The sequence below is a fragment of the Sipha flava genome, unplaced genomic scaffold, assembly GCF_003268045.1.
Source record: "Sipha flava isolate LNK unplaced genomic scaffold, YSA_version1 347_pilon_pilon, whole genome shotgun sequence".
Classification (NCBI taxonomy): domain Eukaryota; kingdom Metazoa; phylum Arthropoda; class Insecta; order Hemiptera; family Aphididae; genus Sipha; species Sipha flava.
Window position 1 is genome coordinate 82,365 of NW_020273042.1, and position 21,927 is coordinate 104,291.

Here is a 21,927-nt window from a genome sequence, read left to right on the forward strand (position 1 = left end):
TTAGTGTGTGTGTGTGTGTGTGTGTGTGTGTGTGTGTGTGTGTGTGTGACTTCCCCAAAGTAATACGCTCCGACCTTATCAGCAAACGGACTGTCATTAGTCATTACCGTCGTCGTTTATACGCCGCAAGACATGTAATATTATTCAATATTATTATTATTATTATTTATCAATTCATAATAATTAATGAGTATTATGCATTTGCAATTCGAATGCGAGAATCATCAGTTGCCAAATTTTATAAAAAAAAAGTTTTAGAACGAATATTCATAACATCTAATTATTAATTAATTCAAAATGTATTAGAAATAAAATAAAAAGTTAAAGGTTTTATAATCATAACAAATAAATTCGTAAGTTTTATGGTAATTATATTTATATAATTTATCACAATAACTATAATAATAATTATCATACTACAATTATTGTAGTATTAAACTTTTTTTCGGGAATGCCTGGCCTTATTGGTAATCCTCGATCAAACCTAGAATCGATTATTTCTGGAAGAAAATGAATCCATATAAAATCGAGTAATAATGCACTGAAACGTATGAAACTAAACGTTAGATGTGGTTCCTATAAGTAGTAAGTACTAAGTGTCGACTCAATCCATAGGTAACTGCGGCATAATCGTACAGTATGTGTAAAAACTCATTACAGTAAATATACCAAATTATAAATATAGGTAATACAATTTATTTGAATTCACAATAAGACTATATAGGGATCTATATTATATTATCGGTTCACAGGCGGCTGGTGTTACGCACCGGAATTTAACGTTTCGGGGAAACAATGGTTCGCACGCGCATGCACAAGTTAGATTGCATTTGATGAAATAAAATATTTTGTTCTGACAAAGAAACTCTAAAAATTAATCAAGCCTGACAAAAAAACGTCAACTCCAAATGATCGGATTTCAATTCTGTAAAAATATTTGAGTTTATCAACCTTTTTTCTAGGTTATTGTAGAAATCGATTTTAGAATCACTGTTTAACATTCTTAAAAAAGACACAAAAAGTAAATCTAAAAATTAAAAAAAAATTGAGAAACTCAAATAAGATTTAAAGATAATTTTTAAACAAATATCAAAAATCGATTTCCACATTAACCTTGAAAAAAGGTTGATCCACTCAAATCTTTTTACAGAATTTAATTATGATGATTTTAAGTATGCGTAATCTTGTCAGGATTTTAGGTCTACAACGTGAAATAAATATGCTGTTTCCAATCGCCTTAACAGGGTCATTAAAAGAAACAAGAAAGACATTATGATAGCTATTATAGATATATAAACGATGTTCGTAACTTGTTTGCCTTTAAATATTAATGATTGGATCTTGGTCTACAAGCTGAATACTATTTTTAATATTATGGACTACAAATAGTTGTACTAGCAATATATACATATATATCTGTATAATACATTGTAATAATTGTTATAACTTTTCTTTTTTTTTTCAAATTTGAATCGAAACGACCATTTGGGTCTTTATCGATATATTTTTCGCTTGGGAGGGGTAGAGTGCACTAAGAGGCACTTGTACCCACTTTTCTTAAAAGAAAATTTACACGTGTGTGGACTTCACTTCCAGTGGACTGGATCCGGTGGGAGACAGAGTAGGCAACCAGAATGATGGTTTTAACTTTAAACATACATTTATTATAACAAGGTCCAGAGGTTATACTTATGAGTTTTATTTCTATTTTTAACCTACCTGATTACAAAATTATTAGGTACTTCTAATATTGTGTTATTTATTATATTTTGATATAGAGACTGATTTATCTAACCTTTTTCACTTAAAATCGTTTTTCGAAATCAATGATGCATATTAATGCAACTTGAAATTATTCAAGTTTAAAAGGACAATTTATTTATTTATTGTAGTTTCTCATTCCTGTATCTCACCCTATCCATGAGGCTCATCCGTTTTCTTTTTGTGAATATCTTACTGCCAAATAGTCACGGGACTGTTATAATTTTTTTTTTCTAATAAACAAAATTGTATAAAATGTACTGTTTATAATGTATACAATTGTGAAAACAATTTTCGACTAAATTTGGTTAATCAAAACTTACCTCTACATCAATCGTGGTTCAGCTATCCTCTAATGCCTAAATTTAATAAGGTTATGTTGGAAAAATTAAACTCTTAAGAGCAAATTTATCAAATATTTTACGAATGTTAAATATATTATACATAAACTATTTTGATTATGAAGTAACAATATTTTGACACAAAAACAAAATAGAACTTGTAAAAATAACGACCAACTATAAAGTTTCTTTTTCAAAAAATCATACTACACTATTAAAATTAAATCATAATTTGATAAATAAACTTTTTTTTATTTTATTTCACATTTTTTCATTATATATAAATATGATAACTAATTTTTAATAATATATTTTAACCTAATATTAAATGTACAATAAATTACATCTCTTAAGTTAATGATGACAGATTTTAATGACGGAAACAATTTTTTTGTGCTACCCATATGTCTTTTTTTAGTTTTCCTAAGATAATTAAAATAAATACTAAAGATACAGTATAAAATAGTGTCATCGAAGTTCCAATAATGATCGATGGATGATCGAAAGTCCAACCTTTAATTGCTATGTTGTTGATCGTATTTCCCACTAGTCGTATGGGTAATAACTCGGATACTTTTCTCAAGAATGTCGGTTGTCCTTCCAAAGGCCATATTGCACCTAAATAAAACAATAACAATGAACACGTTTATTTTTAATTTGAATTTTACTATTTATCATACTGTAGGATATAATTCATAATCATTTCCTAAGATGCATTATTTACTTATTTTATCATAAAATCATAATGCTTTGATATTAAGTTTAAATGTAAAGCAAACATATTATATATAGTAATAGAGCATGCATTTAAAACTCAAAGTATCTACTGGGCCAAAGATATTGTATAGGAAAACTATCGAAAACAATATTTTCTTACATTCTTTTAAAATTGAATTCTTAATATTTATTTATTATTTATATTAATTTACAGTGTTTTTTTTTTCAATTTTATCTAATGAAGTTGCGTATTAGGTTAGCTGGCGTAAAGGTAAGTATAAATTAACTACTCAAGAGTATAATTATTATACACATTCCTCATAAACCTTAGGCACGGTTAACATTAAAATTAATTGTATTATGGTACTCTAATGAGGAATAGTATATTTTATGTGTCTAACTACATAATAATTGCTAAATTAGTAACAACAATAACACATAAATCTTGTAGAAAATAGTGTACATTTCAAGAGGTTTTCATTTCACCTACTATCAAATGGATCAAAATCAAAGTTAAAAATATTTTGTAAATCATAATGGATTTTACAGTTCTTTGATTAATATAGGAATACAAATGAATCAAATGCTTATAGTTTTCTGCATTCAGTGGAATACTACACAATGTAATATAACGTTTCTTGCAAAAAAACAATTAGTATAATTTAAAATTTATACTTACCGCATAGTATAAATTGAGTCATACACGTTCCGGTTATGACGTAAACGCCACCTAATTTTGACGTGGATAATATAGCAGTAAGTAAACCTATAAACAAAATATTAAAAAATTAAGTATTATATTTTTAGGGTTTTTTACTTTACGGTGTATTCAATGAACTAATCAAAAATTCACATTTTTTTTGCAATAATAATGAATTGTTTAGAATAAAAAATATAATTATAGTGTAAAATTGTTGACGTATTATACAAAAAACACAAAGATAAAATATATTGATAATATTATCGTATATGTAAATTATGGCTAAATATTGAGCGGTAATAGAAATTATGTTTTTATAATACTTGGGGTACTGAATTCCCTAAAACTTCTCTATCTAAGTGCATATAAAACTGCAATGATTTTTTTTTAAATTATTGTAAACTTACCAAAGAAGAAACCCATACATCCCAACAGTATCAATATAAACACATATACAAACAGCCCAGAAGTTATTTGTAATGGATTAAAGAACAGTACATATGAAATAAAACAAGTCATGATCATTTGTGCAATCAGTATTATTGTGTTAATACAAAACAGCGAAATCAGCAATTCCAATATTTTCACACCTGGATTTAAAATATAATTTTATAAATTGTTTGTCTTAACAATGGCGTATAGCTGTTTTTGTGAACAGAAAATTATGTTTAATTACCGGCAAACATTGATCGACTAAGGAAACCATCCATTTTTTCCGACATCATCATGCTTGCCGCAAAAACACTTGGAAAATAAAATGCGGTGCTAAAAACGATTAAAAAAAAAGTTATATAAGAAAATAATATAAATAAAAGAAAATATTTTTTAATAAAACGTATCACTAATTAGGTTATCTTAAACTTTTATACAGAAAATAATATATATACTAGTTAATTAATTCTGACTCGGAAATATGTTAACTAGTGTAACCATAATGTAAGTTTAGTTAAAAATGTTGTATGTTATGTTATGTTATTTATAAAATATAATTATTACATTGCTATAAAAAGAGTGACGCTTCCGTTGTTGTATGATTTTACATCTTCTCCGTATAAGGAATTGAAATTCTGAGAAAAAAAAATTTGATTAGACACAAATCTAAGTGATTCAATAAGTTTACGAGTAAGTATGCACAATTTAAATATATTTTGATCTAAAAAAAAAATTAAATAGGTATTTATAAGGTATATTAACAACATTTTTTTTATAAATTGTTATAACAATACCTTATAAATATTTAATTTTTTTTATTATTCATTTTATTATAATTTGAGTAATACAATTTCGAAGAATTGAAATTATATCACAATAAAATCGACAGTTATTTCACACAGTACTCCATAAAATTTAATATCAATTTAAAACAAAGGATACAATAAAAAAAATAAAAAAAAAACAATTATTAACGGTCACAATATGGCAAAGTAGGTTTTTAATATGATGATCAACATATTATGCTACTAAATATAAATGAAAATCCTCCTAAATTATTATCAATGAACGAGCAGAAAAACTGACCTTGATTGTGATGAATATTAAAAACTAATATACAACCTAATAGTAATAATAATTACGTTTTAAGAATTAAGTAAATATATCTTCTTACTCTTACCATAGGAATTCCAAGAGCTTTTGGATTATTATTACAATCATTTAATATTTTTTTTGATAAATGATTTATCGAGTTCAACAAATCCATCATAATTTGATTTCTGAACAACAAATCTAAAATAATACATAACGCATAAATTGAAAAACTTATAAATGATATAAGAACACTAAAAAGAGTTTTTCAATTTTACTTACTCTCCTTGGTCAAATGAATATAAGTCCTAGAATCTTCATCAAAATCTTTACGGTCAATGTAATTAATCAAATCATTAGTATAGTTTTTATGAAAATACATAAACGCCATATAATTCGGATCCTTCATGCTCTTTTCACCAGTTTCCCGATTTGCCACTTCGACCTGTAAAATCGGTTCATTCATTCAAAGTAATCTTAACATGTCTGTTTTTCAAAGACATTATATATTCTTAGCGTCTTCAATGAACAAATTGAACTTCTGCATCAACATTCAATGTACCAAGAAACAGAAATGGTGTGAAAATACTTACTAAATTGTAGTCAAGCGACGAGAGATAGTTCATAATGACACAGCTAACTGTTAGACTGTTATTTTTGTCAAATATACATCCATTGAAATTGGAATATTGGCAATCAGTAAAATTTACTTCCTCATTTTTAATAGCTATTGGCATATTTTTGAAGTTCACTCCGACAGCCGAACAGAAGTTAAACGACTGTATGATGGGAAGCACGATCATAGTAAACAGTAGCCTGCAAACGATTGATGAAGAATTTAAAAATTAATATTTTTAGAAGCACGATGATTGCAATCTTAAACTTACAAGTAATCACGAGAGCACACGTGATAATTTTTTTTTAACAAAGCTTTTATCCGGTAAAAATTAACGTTGTTTCCTAATTCCATTAACTTTTTTGATTGAGTTTTATCTTTTACGTAGGTTTTTTTCTCAACTTTCTAAACAAAAACAAAGACGAAAATAGTCAGTCGGTTGCGAACAAATAACGGACGTTGAACATTCTCCTCGTCTTGTTCAACGTGACGTAAGCCAGTGCAGTCATTATAGTAGTGGAATAATGTAACAATGTATAGTGTTACTAGTAACTATATTCTAACAAGAACTATGCAAATTTTAAGGTACCATAAAAAAAAAATCGAAAAAAAAAAAACAATATTTTTAATGCACATAAGGTTACGATATATTTTCGAGTCACGATACTATATGAAACGACGATATTAAATTGATGACTTACTATCGTTTATAACGAAGAGAGGCCATTTTGTGAACTTGAAAACGTTCAAATGGCGTATCGTTGTATCGTGTAAACACTAACAACATAAATACATAATAACGATTCACATACTCGCAGCTGTGTTTATAAATTATTTATTTCAAAATTTTTAAACCAATTAATGTAATGTATCGAAGTTAATGATTTTAAATAACTTACGAATAACTAACTAATCATGCTATAATACTTATATACCATGTATGATCTCAGCTGCAATTTTAATTTCAAAACATCAATAAATGTTTGCGTTGATAAACTTATTCTTAGCATAATTTATTCAACTATATTTTATAATTTGTAAGATATTTTCCTGACTAAAATTTATCGGACAGATGTGGGTATAAATATCTTTAAAATATATTTTCTTTAATTTCGAGTACGATAAAAATCAATGTACAAACATTTGAAACTTAAAATCGAAAAACTGAAAACTGAATTGCTCAATCAAGTATAAAAGCGATTTAATCGTACAATGTGTATATTTCCACGTTATTGAAATCTTAATATACATGCAATAATTATAACTGTTTTAATTATAATATGCAAATTAATAAAATTTGTCAGAATAATAAAATATTTTCAATTAATAATATAATTTATACGGTATAATTCGTGTATAAAATATTGCTATGCGTTGAATTTAAATCGATAAATTTATATAACCATTAGTACCATGTAAATGTACTTACGACTACTAGTAATAAGTATTCATAAGATAAAAAATGTTTATGCTTAAATACATAAAACTGTATATAGGTATATTAGGTACTTTATTTAATTGTTGATTGCAGCATATAGTTAAAAAGGCTGATTCCAATGAATCAGTTCCATATCTATAAAGAATATCTTGAGGTGATCCTTCTTCTACGATTATTCCGCTTCTCATTAAGCCAACCTACAAAAAAAAAAAAAAAAAATAATGTAATTAATAGCAAATATAAAATAACACATAAATAAATATACATAGCACAGCTTATATATAAACACTACTGCTTTACTTCTTAGTTTATCTCTATCCTAATTACAAGTAACCAGAACGAATACATTATTAACAATTGCGACGGCAATCTTCCAATTCGTCCACAAATCATAGATATGTACTCAGTTAATATTAAGTAGAATAAAAAATTTACTTTCGATCAATTTTATCAAATATACAAAATATACTGAATTATCCAAATTTGCCCGATAGGTAAAAAAAGATCTAGTTTTATAAATATTTTTTCACCGTCAATACAAAATTGATGTAGGTACTGAATTTGCATTGGTTTAACCAAAACACGTATCACCCGAAGGATTAATTTTATTGGAATGTCTAAAAGTATGGCATCTTTTTTTTCTTCTAATTTATACTTTTAATTAACCTTTTATAGGGCATGGACTATATATTTCCTAGTTATTTGAAAAAACATTATATTTGCATATATATTTTATTGTGCTCAATAATTGATCGACCAGTAGTATTCATATTACGCTGCTTGTATTTTTATTTAATTCAATAATAACGTTTGACTCACGCGATCAGCTTGATTTGCCTCTTCGATATAGTGAGTAGTAATTATGATTGTTTTCTGCTGTTGGTTCGCCATATTTGAAAACTCTGCCCAAATTCTAAATTAGAGTTTAAATGATTAAAACAAAATAAGTTAGTTCTAAAATAATTAAGTTCTTTACTCTTGTCTCAGCAACGGATCAAGTCCAACAGTAGGTTCGTCCAAAATAATAACTTTTGGATTGTGTAATAAACTTATAGCAAGTGATACTCTTCTACTTTGACCACCACTAAGTACAAATAAAAATTAAGTTATGATCAATAACCATTTTCTCAACAATTATATGTTTAAAGTGTTGTGTAACCCGTCAATATAGTTTAATTCGCAAACAAAATATAACATTATATAGTATAATATAGCTGTCAGTGAAAACTAACTACCTAGAGTGCAACATTTTTTTTACCTCATATCATTCTTTGAAAAAAAACAATATAGAAGACACAAAATATTAATTTTAACTCAATTCAATTGAAATTTTAGCTACTCTAAATGAGTAATACTTGCAATCCACTTTTTAAATATTTCTTTGATTATTTTATTAACCTTTTCATAAATGAATAATATATATTACCTTAGTTCATTTATGTAACTATTTAAATTTGGTAATTGTAAAAATTTGTTTAGTTCATTTATTCTACTCGTAATATCTTTTTTGCTCATATTATATAGTTTTCCATAATACTCAAATGTTTCTTTTGTAGACAGTGTATCTTCTAAACATAAATCCTTTAGGAAAAAAATAAGTAAGTATTGACATAACTGAATTACAATCAGGTAAGTCTTAAATATTTACTTGGGGCATATATCCGACATCTTTTAAAGTTTTGGCTCGCAAATCAATAGATCCCGAGTCCAATGACATTGTACCCAGAATGCATTGAAGTAGTGTTGATTTACCACAGCCACTTGGTCCTAAAAGTCCATAGCTGTGAAAAAAAATACGCAGACGTAGCATTAGAACATTTTGAAATTATTCAATAATGAAATAAAAATGTTAAAATTAAAAATATATTTATTGTTGTAATATCTTATTATTAAAATTAAAAATATTATGTTACTATTGATTCAAATTATATAGTTAAACGAACAAATTAAATTATTTCTTTGAGAAAATAATATGGCTATGACACTACTTTTCTATTTTGTATTAAAATTTAAAATATAAAAAAAATATTTAAAACTAAATGACTTAAAAAGATTATTATTTTAAAATCGATAGTAAAAAGAAGAATAATCACAAGAAAAACGAAAAAAATCCCAATTTGTGAGTTTCTTCAACCAGCCATATCTACATCAAATCTTGACAGTGAAGGTCCCTATAATAAAGCATTAAATTGCAAAGAATAAATTCAACGGAAAAAAAAGTTAAGTTATGTCAAATCGAATAAATGCAGATTGATATGATATAGATATAAGTTCTAACAATGCTAACATAATAATTTAAATTTAACTTTTAATCAAAGACTGTAACTAATATATGCGAATCTATAACACATTTTCTTACAGTTGTAAATTTCAATGAAACGACTACGATTAATTTAATTTTTAAATGAAAACTTTTTTCTTAAATAGTTGCGTATTAGGTATAGCCATAATAATGGTGCTATGATTTTGAATAACACGTCCCCTTTATACGGTATAAAATATTTTAGAAAATGTCAAACTACGTGATTTTATGATAAACCCGTAATTTTTACAGATTACTTTTTGATATCTGAAAAAGTTTTGTTGTTTTGCCTGTCAAAAATGATAAAAATAGTTTATTATTTATTAATTATTTAATATTATTATTTAATTATTAGTTTTCTATCATTCATAAATTATATGCAATATAATGCGTGTAATGTGTTAATATTTTCTAATTCATTTTATGTAAACAATTATTTTATTACAAAAATTATAACATTTATAATATCATTACTTTTAAGCTCGTCCACTTGTTCACTTCTATGATCACTTGAATTCCTGTAGAGTTTGTTTTTTATTTATAGATCCAGTTGAAGAATGATTAAATTCCTCAATCTCATCATTTAATATTAGTTGAACTTTATAAAATTTTAATTTCATTTTCTGGTGATAACAATAATTTTAATAAGTATTGAAATAAATTACATGTTTGAATGAACTTCCGGAAAAAAAAATATTGAAAGAACGTTTTATTGAGTATGACAAAAGTACATAAAACTAGATCGGATAACGCCATGTGAAGTGAATGTTAAATATTTTTTTTTTACCTTACTGATCTTATCGTGTATTATTACGAATATTTTTAAATGCCCATTCAACACGGTGTTTATTATAATCATATGTACGCTTAAAAAAGTTGATGAAGTTCGATTAAATTTCAAATGCAACTATAATTATCTGTTAAATATGGGTTTTATTACAATGTCTTTACTCTAAAATTGAATTGACAAATTCAAAACACAGTGCCATTCACTAGTGAGTTTATTTTTATTATCAAACTTAAATGAGTAAACATTTTTTCCACTGTCCGTGAGACATCGCAGTAATGTTTACAATCAACCTTCTACCACTGTTGAGTGTTTTCTTTTACTTTTAGTATTTACACTTGACTTTATTGTTGAATAAAAAAAAGTCATCCCAATAACGATTTTAATAATTATCACATACCACCAAGGTTCTAACTATTTACATAAGCATTGTACGAACAAATAAAGAAAGCACACACTATATGTGAACATGCTGATCGCTTGTAAACACAATATTTCAGCAATGTTATGCAAATTAAAATATGAATAAGCTCTGTATACACTTCACCATTTTAATCTATTCTTCTGAAAATAATTCTCCCACGTATTGTTTTGTAACGCTGCCGTATACAAATTTAGTATTTTGATTCTCCTTAAAATCGCTATCAATCCCACAAAACGTTAAGCTTTGTTATTATTCATACGTTATCAAATTATATCCATTGATGTAAGCATACGCTAGAAGTTATAAGTTTCGACAATTAATTGGCAGATCAATAAATTATAACGGCGGAATGTGTACTGACATAGTTAACGTTTCGTTCATCGCGTACTGACCCAGTAACGTGCAGGCCGTACATATCAGACCGATGTTCATAAATTGTAAACACTAACGTTATTAAGTCATTGTTTTTGACAATTGTTTCCAGTTTGAACATTTATCGCGTTGAATGTTAAATCGTTATATTGAACGATTATATATTATTTAATAAATTACCAGAAATAACAACTTTCTAGAATATACTAGTATATTATAGTTATCGCTTGGATCGAATCAAAAGAACGGTAGTCTTGGAGTTTTGGATCCAAATTTTATCGTTTCTATAAGTAGTTTACGAGTGCAAAAATGAAATATTAGGTCAGATCCAATATTTTCAAACTAACATTACTAAAACGGTGAAGGCGTTTAAACAGCACGTGGTGAATGCGAAGGAGTTCGTTGAAAAATATAACGGTCGAAGGGTCGAAGTTAAAAGTTTTTACCATACCATAAATTTTGTTTTCTGTAGGTCCGGCACCTATAAACTTCAAAACTAAGAGGTACAATAAAAAATTGAGAATTTAACTTACTCGATTATTCGCATTACATTATACTTAGTATTGGTTTATTTACCACTACTAAAACAATAATTTAGATGTCATCTTACCAAGCGCGTAAAGGTGCTTACTTTAAGGAGAGGGTGATTAATCTTCTTCAAAACTATTGGGGCTCAAATAATGATCAATAAAATGACATATTTTATATATTTTAATTCATGGATACTAAACTATAATATTTGAGGAGGGAGGGGCAATCGCTTTTACCACAATCCTCTAAATTACGTGTTTGTATCTTACTTTTGATACTATGTCCATATATCTGCATGGATTATAACTGAATTACGCTCAAATTCATAAATAAATTTTAAAGTGTATATTTGAATAACTACAACGTCAAATGACTGATACGATAAATGATGCGCAGTAGACTTGCAATAAAAAAATATATTTTTAATTAATTAAACTAAAATAAAACAATTCATTCTTGACAATTATTTTTTCAGAAAAATAATTTATCTAGTGTTAAGAGATGATAAAGCCATATAAAATAATATATAAAATAATTATAGATTAACGTCACCGTTTCCAAGACGTGGTTATTACGTTTTCGTGTTAAATTTTGATTAGTTGCTCCTCAAACCAACATGAACTTTTAGAATTTGCTAAACATTCCTAACCAAATCTTCTAACATCAATAAAATTCAAACATTTCAGTCTGAATTTTTCCGTCTTATAACCAACGCCCCATACAGTCTCAAATTATACTCCCCACAAAGATCTCTATTCAACCCGATAAAAATTTTGCTAAAATCTTTTACTTGTGCTTTCGTTCAAATTTAATAAATCACCTAATTCCCTAAAACTATCAATAACCCACAATTCCCAGATCCCAGATAGCACTTAAGGACGAACTAGGTGTCGTTAACTATTAAATAATTAACCCCCTTATATACATGTCAGGAAGTTCCACCAATAGATAGCTTTTTCCTTTTCTTATTTTATCTTAAATTTACAACACTTAAACTTATTATAAAACCTAAAATTACAGATTTTTAAAATGAAAATAATAATAATAATATTAAAAAAAAAAATTAAATGGACCTATACATATTTTTTAAAAATATTTTAATTAACTTGGTTATATTTTTAAATTAAGACAACATAATTAAAGTGAATGGTGAAATACATTATATATATTGTATACAATATAAGCCCAAAAATCAATAATATTAGAAATGATTTTACTATCATTTTTCTAGTTACTTAATGAATACGAGAAATATGTAAAAGTGTACTTTCCGGATTTTTTGATAGTCAAATTTCTAATGAAAATAATGAAAAAAGATGTACAAGAAATTAATATATTTTTCCGATGATAAACTTAAATAGTTTACTTTCATGAAAATCTATGTGAACCCTTTTATGGTTGGAGTAGGCATTATGTAACAAAAAATATTTAATTACGAGTATGATTAATACTCGTAATTAAAATTAGTAACCAGGGCCGTATTTAGGAATTTGACACCAGGGAGCAACAATAAAAAAACGCTTCTTTATACCAAATACAAATTTCTGCCGGTTAAAAAAAATCTTTCTGAAGAACAATTCGTTGCCGGTGTACACAAAAACATTCTAAGTGCAATGTCAACATAAGGATAGATTGTTTGTAAATCTTTGGATCTATCGACAGTGCTCGACTATTATCAAGTATGTGTATGTGTGTGTGTCGTAATGCCGTGATTGGTGATATATATTTTTTTTGAAATACACTTTTTATTTTGTAAAGAAGTTTCACAAAAATATTAGATCATTAAATATTGAAAGTATAAAAAATTAGTCACCCAAGGTAACAGCACCCTGTAGCTCTCCCTAAATACGGCCCTGTTAGTTACGATTGTCTTTTTAAGTGTTTTATACATTTTTTTCATTTATTCGCGTAAATACATTGACTAAAACTTTAGTTTTAATATTATTATTATATATTATTATAGTTAACTATAATAACGAATTTCAAAGTTTAAACTTGTAGTTACAGCCGTGACTTATTTTAAAACATAATTGAATAAAGGCAGCCACAAAACCGCAACAGTAAAAACAATCAAAACGTTCAACTACTAATTACAAATTTTAGAATATTACGTTACAACACGAACGGCTTGTAAAATATTTGCTTTAAAAATATTATGACAGAACTAGTGCCGAATAATAATAAAATGATTGATTTGATAATATTTTACAGAGTACATTTTTACCGGAACACAAGTGCTTATACTAATACAATTATATCCACACACCGTTGATAAATCGGTCTATACCAGCAGTTTATACATGAGGTTTGTATATGAGCAGACATGCCCATTTCTCGTCAAACAAATTATTGAAATGAAAACGAACAATATTATCATCGGCATTAAAACTTATAAATGACTGAATAGTATTGACGCTATGTTTTTATACGCTAAACGAACCTACGAGGAACAAATTAAAAATCAAGTACTGAGTAGTACATAATTTTTTTTATGGGTGGTGGTTAAAAATTGATATTCATGCACCATTTTTTTTTTTTTTTTTTGGTCATCTCAGTGACCCCACGAATAAAAAAGCTCGAGAACCATGGTCTACACCACAGTAGCGCGTTTTCCGTTTTCTGTTGGTCCTAGGAGTAGCGTAAATTCGATACTAAAATATATTCGGTTGTTCTAACGGGGGAGGAAAACGGCCCGGATCAAATTTTACATAACTCGCGCGCACTTGTGTTACAAGACGGAAACGTATGTTTCGCACAACATTACAAGACCCGCGGGTCAACCACATGACTCGTGCGCGGACTCTCTCCGGACGGGGCCGAACGAATTATTTCGTACGCCGACTGCAAACTCTACATCGTAACGATGATAATGGCCGTTCGTACTTGGAGAAAGTGTGCGCGGGCGCACGGCCGTCATTCGCGCATTCTGATCGCGGTGCAAGGCGGGGTCGGGAATAGAAATAGAAAAAAAAAACTTAAATAAAAAAACTTTCGTGAAAAACGAAATCGCTTACATGGTGCACGACGGTACGGTCATCTGCAAACCGTCGAGTACCTGGACGTTACCTCCGTAGCTCTTGAAAGCGTCGACGACGCGAACGTCGCAGCGGTGCTCGCGGTCCATCGTCGTACGTGCAGCAGCGGACGCGAGCGAAGCCGAGAACGGGAAAACTCTGCCGGTTCGCCGGGACGGCACGCGACCGTCGGAGAAAAATGGCCCTGCGGCGGGACCGGGCGGTAATCGGACGGAAGTCACCGGGTGTCGGACGCGCGCATGTTTCGAATGCTCGCGGACGGGTCGGGCGAGAGACGGCGACGCGAGAACGGTCGGCACCGTATTGCCGTTCCGGCGGGACACGCGCGACCGTCGAGAAAAGAAAAAGTGGGCACGTCGCCGAGGCGGCTGCACGGTCGGCCGACCGACGACCTTGAGGTCGTACACGTAATGTTGTGCACACGCGGTGTTATGTAAAAAAAAACCGAAACTAGACGTGTCCGCGAGCGCACTGCTTCGGTTAGTCCGGGTGGTCCGGTGGAAATGAGTTCGTTCGCGGCCCCTTCCGTCCGAGAGAAAATAAAATTACACTAAGAGAAAATAAAATTACACTAAACGTCACCACACGCACCCTCTTGCCGCTATACCGGTACCGTGTTTGCTTGCGGACAACCAGAACCGATCGGCAACGCGCGTCTCCTCTGGCCTCCTTTGTTCCGCAACCGTTACCGCGGTACCATCCGGTACACGGCCGACGCGGACAAACACTACTGCTGCGGTTGGCGTGGATCTAGACCTCAAATATGGGGGGGCATTTTTTCTAAATGTCAAAAAGATAGCACACGATTACAAAAAAATTTAAAGTAAGTTGTTGATTGGAATTAGAACTTTATTATTTAAATAAAATCGTTAATTTTTAAAATTAAATTACAAAGTTTAATCTTCTTTGTTTTGCTTTATCAAATTTAGTAATAATATCGTCAACATTTATGGGTAAATTCTTGTTAATGTTGAGCAAAGCGACACCGGTGAGGCGTTCCTCTCCCATGTTTGAAGGAAGCCGCATCTGGGAGTAAAGAATGATCGCATGTATAGTAGGTATTTTGTAACAAGTTATTAGAACCAAAATTAGCGATTAGCGGTGCCGTAACAAGTATATAATAGATTATAATATAATCTATATAATCATTATATAGACATATGGGTAAAGGATTGACAATAATCTTATCTAAGATAATTTATCTTTCCGTCGAAGGTTGAACACTCGAACATTTCTGCAGATTTCCTATTATATTTATACTTAATCGCCAACAATATTATAGTTTATCGGTAAGTTTATAATTGCTATTATTCTTTGCTATTATTATTGCTTTATATTCTTAGAAGTTGGATAGAAATTATGATTTTATAAACAATTGGTGGTATATAAATAGAATATGTTGTATAACATTTTTATTGCAAAAAAAATTTAATTGAAAATAATTAAAAACGCAATTTATACATATATTAATTTTTAAATAAATTTTAAATATTTTTTTTTTAGGAGGGTCAGACCCCCCTTGAATCTGCCGGTGTACTGTAACTGAGCATGCACCGTGACCTTTTTGTAATATATCACCTAAACCCCGCATACAAGATTTTTATAAAATTATATCTATCAATATGACCGTCATTATAAAATTCTATGTTTTTATTTATAAATTCCATATTGGTTTTTTGTTTAGTTCTAACTACTTTCATTATGATTAGCAGAATTCATTCGTATGTAAGAATCTGTCTGCATAGCTAATAAGTTTTAATGAAAATTGCAATATTTGGATGTGCTGAAGTAAATAAATTACCAAATTTTACACTGATATAGTGATATTTTAATAGGTTTATTGATAAATGTGGAACTCCAGCGTTTTCAATATTTCAAACAATTTTATGCCATGTGGACTTTCGGTGTTAAAAATATTTTTAGAATCCGGAGCTACGGTACATTAATTTTTTGTGCGGAATTAAGGTGCATGCGGAGTTGCGGATTTACAAAATAATTTTATTCGTGCATCCAGATCCGCGCCTGGCCGTGATCGAAATCGAACGAAATTTTCTCTCGACATTAAAAACCACTGGTTCGATCTCGGACGTTGGTTCAGAAACGAGTTCGAGTTCGAAACACCATGGAAAACGGATAACCGTTCGAAATGTAAATACAAAATCAGAAAGAAAAAGAAAAACTAACTGATAAACGCTAATCATTTATTTATACTTTACTATCTCGGAAAGTGAAGAATGGAATCATTAGAAATCCGTTTTTACACACTATACCAGTTGATTTTGGATTAGTTTTACTAACCAAAATTGTATTTGAAATATAACAAATCACTACTATGAAATCAATACAGTCTCTGAATAACTCCGGCAGTCAGTCCTACTATAAAAAATTAACCTCATTCATTTTTCCTTTATACGTCCAGGATCCCTGATTTGCATCTATTTGCTCGACTTAAAAATACTAAATATTTTTCCATACTGCAATCATCTAGCTTTTCATACATTCAAGACATTTTTTTTCACCACTTAACAATTTATTTTTTTGAGCGATCACGTTTTCCATGACTATAGTATTCAGGGGCGGCTTGTTATAAGACTATCAGGAGCAACCGCTCCTGGTCCAAAGAGCGGTGGGTATGTATCTATCATAGGGCTACTGGAGTCTAGATATGCTAAACATTACAAATTACAATTGGTGGGTGGGTGGTTTTATGAAGGTTGCTCCTGGAGTTTCAGTTACTCAAGCCGCCACTGATAGTAGTGTCAAGTATACAAATTAACATTTCAGCTATAATTTTTCGTTTAGATTAACAGTGATTTTTCACTCTTTCACTCTGAATAAAATTGAATTTTATTTTTACTACTTCAGAATACCGTTTTCCCAAGTTGTGAAGTCTAATTTTAACATCAATGAATTGGAAAACCATATACTTTAGTTATAAGAGCATTTTTTTGTAATCTTTAGTAGTTTTTTTTTTATTCTTTTATTTTTAAATATAAATGCATTTTTTTTCTTAATAGTATTACTTATTTACGTTACATTTTTTTATCGAAGTTCTTATCTAAAAACGTTTATTTTTTTTATAGCCCTATGCAAATTTATAGTATTTACATTATCATATTATGATATAGTGATGTGTACTAAAGAACAAAACTATACAATACATTAGACTATCGATCAATCTTTCGTAGATTAAAATAGTAACATCTTACTCGTAAAAAAAAATTACTAAAGATGCAGCGGTGACATTAAACGTGTACCTGGTACACTGTACCTATATATAATATTTATCTAAAAGGTTAAACAAATTAACTAGTTTTTTTCTATTCGATGAGTAAGGTTAATATTCAGATATTTAAATTAAGCTCAAGGTTAAAAGTTACTTTTCATTTTATTACAAAATTGTAAAAGTTGCAACTCAAATTAAAAAAAAAGTAAGTAGTTAAAATGATGTTACATTTTTTTTTCTAAACTGAATAATGTTACAACATTTTTATAAATCTATATTCTTGTATATTATTTTGATCCCTAATTAAATTCAAGAATAGTGCTTTCAAGACTGCAATTAATTATTTTTATTTTATTATATTAATTTTGTTTTTACTAAAATTAATGAATTATTTGTTCAAAATAAACATTTTTTTTATTTTCAAACTCTATAAATGAAATATTGCGAAAATGTAACCACGTTTCTATATAATAAATTAACTCATTATTATCTGCATAAATTCTAAGTGGAAAAATTTAATTCATCTGGTTAAAAGTTACTAAAAAAAAAAAAAAAAAATCGCTCATTAAGTAATTTAATTAAAGTAGGCAAATCGATGAGATAATACAAACGATGCACCTATAACTATTACAACAGTCAACAATTCAGATTTTATTATTGTCCGGAACTTCTATTACTTGACTGTATTAATTATATATAAGTCCGAAAAAATGTAATTAAAAGTGTATACGTCAATGGGATATTATCGTTGTGTTCTTTTCTTGAATTAACAATTTTTAAACACCAAAAATTACATTTATTTACTAATTTTTAAAATTAAACATAGAAGCGAATGTATAATACGATATACCACCTAATTAGGTAGTGTAATGTAATTTAAAAAAAATACCTACGTGCATAATTAACGATTTCAACCGTTCGCAGCTCGAATTATTAATTGTTTTCCAATTTCGACCATTAGCAACGAACGATTAAACCTAAAACCTCTGTCGAATCCGACAATTAGCTCGTGTGTCACCGTTGATTGCAAACACCCTGGCGTGTGGACACTGTGATGCAATCGACGGAGCTAAGAGCACATGACGTATAATTATTTATCTGTACGTTAGTTCGTATGCACGTCGCGTCCGGTTAAACGTTCGGGCAAACATTTCGATCACCATCGAAACGCGTTCCATCGCGTCTGCACCCGGTGTGCGTTTCCGACTGTCGATAATATGCGCCGCACGTTTTTCATCGAAAAAATACAACAATTTCACGAATATTTGCACGCGTAATTATTGTACAGCCGTCGCACCGTCCTAGTATCGATGGCACAGCCTATCGCCTAAAATCGAATCCGGCAGAACGCAGCCGCCGATCCTCGCAAGAAAAAATGTGCACCTGTGAGTTAAAAAAGTTATTGGTTACCCTGTCGCCGTGTTAACTTAACATTGCCGTTGACACGATCGTGATCGGCGTGAAGTCGCCGCCGAGCGATACGTGACTTGGAACCGTACAGACTTGGTGGAAACAGTTCAGTCGAAAACCCGAAGTCAACTCCGTGTACAGCAACGTGGCGAAAGGGGTGATGGATAGGTGGCTGGCCCTCAGTTTTTTGAATGGATGAGGGGTAATATTTTAGTCTCGTAGTTATGAACGTAAATAAATAACACACACAACTATGTGATGAAATATAAATTACAAATTAATAAATGGTCAATACTCTTAAATCAATGTATAAAAAAATAAACAAATTTTTTATGTGTAGACTTAGGCGGAAATCGGGGGGAGGGGTCTTGAGGAGACTAGGCCCCCTAGAAATGTAAAGTACAGGTCTTAGTCCCTCTAGCCCTAAAAATTGTTAAGTGACTAAAAATACAATAATTATTGTAATTGTAAAATGCATTTTTAATAACTGAAATAAAAAAAAATATTCTGTGATAAAAATTAAATCAAATTCAGAAGATTTTACAAAATTACTGTCATGACTTGGAACGATCGTAATTAATGTTATATTATATTAATAATATGTAATAATACCCGCATTATTCGTTTAATTTAATTAGTTAATAATTTCTGTTTAGAATACCTACACCAAAAAATTTTAAGATAAGGCACCTAATTGTTTTTTTTGGTTAAATTGCTGAGTATGTCAAATTGTCAAACTTTGTAAATTGCCTTGTTGAAATAAATAATTGCGTACAGGGGTATTTATAGGTATAATAAGCAAATAATGGTCAGCCCCCCTCCACTAATTTTACCAAATTTTCGCTTATGTATGTAGAAATAAATGAAAAAAAAAATTAATACTTAACCTGGAGCATCATTATACTTATAATAAAGTACGACCGGTTTTGAATTAAAAATTCATCGTCAGGTAAATACAAAGTCAATAAAATCGCAATTTTTAAAATTTAAACCACTTATAAATTTCACACTTTACAAATCACATCCTACAAAAATTAAAAATTAATCGCGATTTTTTAATTGATTTTGTATACATATACTTGATCATACTTAACGACTATAATAATACTCCACGCTATTATTTATCCATGAATTTATTATTTATCTTTATATATAAACTATTTGTATATTTATTTATGTATCAAAAATATATTTTTTAAATGTTGATACAAGCAAAAACTAGTGTCCAGTAGCCACTGATTGGTGACGAAAAGTCAACGAGACTAATACGTGGTATAAACGAGCAATACAGTGTTATCATTGCCTATGGCCTTGTATGCCGTTTATTAGGTATTAGGGGTGCATCGTTTTGATTTTTAAATGCAGTTATTATACACTAAGGCCTCCCGTAGATGGGTAGGTGGAAGTAAATATGTATCGAATATTATACTTACCACTGAATATATTTGAGTTCACCTTGCCACTGCTCGTAAGGTACTACTACAGTTCGACCTGTTTGCTGGGTTTACTTACTGTAGGCCACTCGCGCTATAAAGCGGTACAATGCAATGCCACGAATAATAAAAATGATCGGATCGTCCGATGAAAGTCCTGATTATCGACGATAACCCATGGTTTCGTATGCTTTCTAATATGATTTCCTGCACACCCCATATTAATGGATGTATAATGTTATTTATATTATAAAATACGATCGCATACTATGCCAAACTCTAATAAGAATTTACATCACCAAATCCAAACATTTTTTTCTTTTCCGTCTATTCCGAATCGTGATGTTATGACAAACATCAGTATTTTACCAGGAAGTAATTATATTAAAAATTTCAAATCATTTTAGCGTTTAACAAAATAGTTTCTAAGCTGTATTTTTTTCTCTTGCAAACTGTTTTTTTAAATAACTACGGTTTCATTCGCAAATATTATCTTTAGATATTCATCAAAAATCTGTTCACCTAATTTGGCTATCCTGATTTATACACAATCATTAATATGATTTATAATGATTGAATGATAAAATTTTACAATATCATCGCCTTTACAATTTGCATGTTGATTTATCACGATCACCGTATACATTTGTTCGACTAAATTAATTTTATTTTTAATTCCATAACTTGAATATTTAATAATATTTCCTACAATGGTGGTACAATCAATTCATCCTATGATACAAAAGCAATTTTATAAGGCAGACCTTACTCGCCCACTAACTCCTACCTCCAAGTCCCCTCTATAAATAAATGCCTGTTTAGTATTCCAACGAAAATTGATTAAAATTGGTTAAAAATTGATTTACCTAGATCTAAATATACATCGATTATTCAATCACAATATTTCACTTGATGACTATTGGAGTACCCTACCCGTCCAAATTTTCACTGATAAAGTGGGGTATATATTCGCGCCATATTTTTGTATATTTTTCTAATCGATATAAAAATAAATCGTAAAATTTCATTTATGTGGATTATTATTATTATTATTATTATTATTATTATTATTATTATTTCTAAACCTATAAAATTATTTTACTGCAAGTTAAGTTTGTTTCAGTTATTTTTAGTTTAACTGGTGCAATTCAATTGTATACTTGTACTGGCTACTTTTTTTGAACTTTTCTCCTTTGTAAAATGTTCTTATATCATGAACACAAAGACATATAAAAATAAATAAGTAAACAAACTGGATCATTATTTATTTTTACAGCTTAAAGGATGAGTACATTTTAACTTTTACTCAA

General features: G+C 29.3%; 1 protein-coding gene across 3 annotated transcripts; it reads right to left on the reverse strand.

Moving 5' to 3' along the window:
* Positions 1-2,428: 2,428 nt before the first annotated feature.
* Positions 2,429-15,019, reverse strand: LOC112687358 (ABC transporter G family member 23-like). 3 transcript variants are annotated; one of them, XM_025560006.1, is made up of 15 exons: positions 14,580-15,019; positions 8,746-8,878; positions 8,524-8,678; positions 8,074-8,181; positions 7,917-8,010; positions 7,169-7,294; positions 5,931-6,064; positions 5,637-5,859; positions 5,326-5,488; positions 5,132-5,244; positions 4,516-4,586; positions 4,196-4,284; positions 3,927-4,109; positions 3,499-3,585; positions 2,429-2,720 (listed from the first exon to the last, which is right to left on the reverse strand). In XM_025560006.1, exons 2-15 carry the CDS (start codon positions 8,812-8,814, stop codon positions 2,473-2,475), a joined length of 1,863 nt encoding a protein of 620 aa, XP_025415791.1. In that variant the 5' UTR covers positions 8,815-8,878; positions 14,580-15,019; the 3' UTR covers positions 2,429-2,472. The 3 variants fall into 3 exon arrangements, with proteins under 3 accessions (XP_025415791.1, XP_025415790.1, XP_025415792.1); XM_025560005.1 differs by having other exon boundaries at positions 14,528-15,019; XM_025560007.1 differs by lacking the exon at positions 14,580-15,019 and adding an exon at positions 9,874-10,023.
* Positions 15,020-21,927: the final 6,908 nt, after the last annotated feature.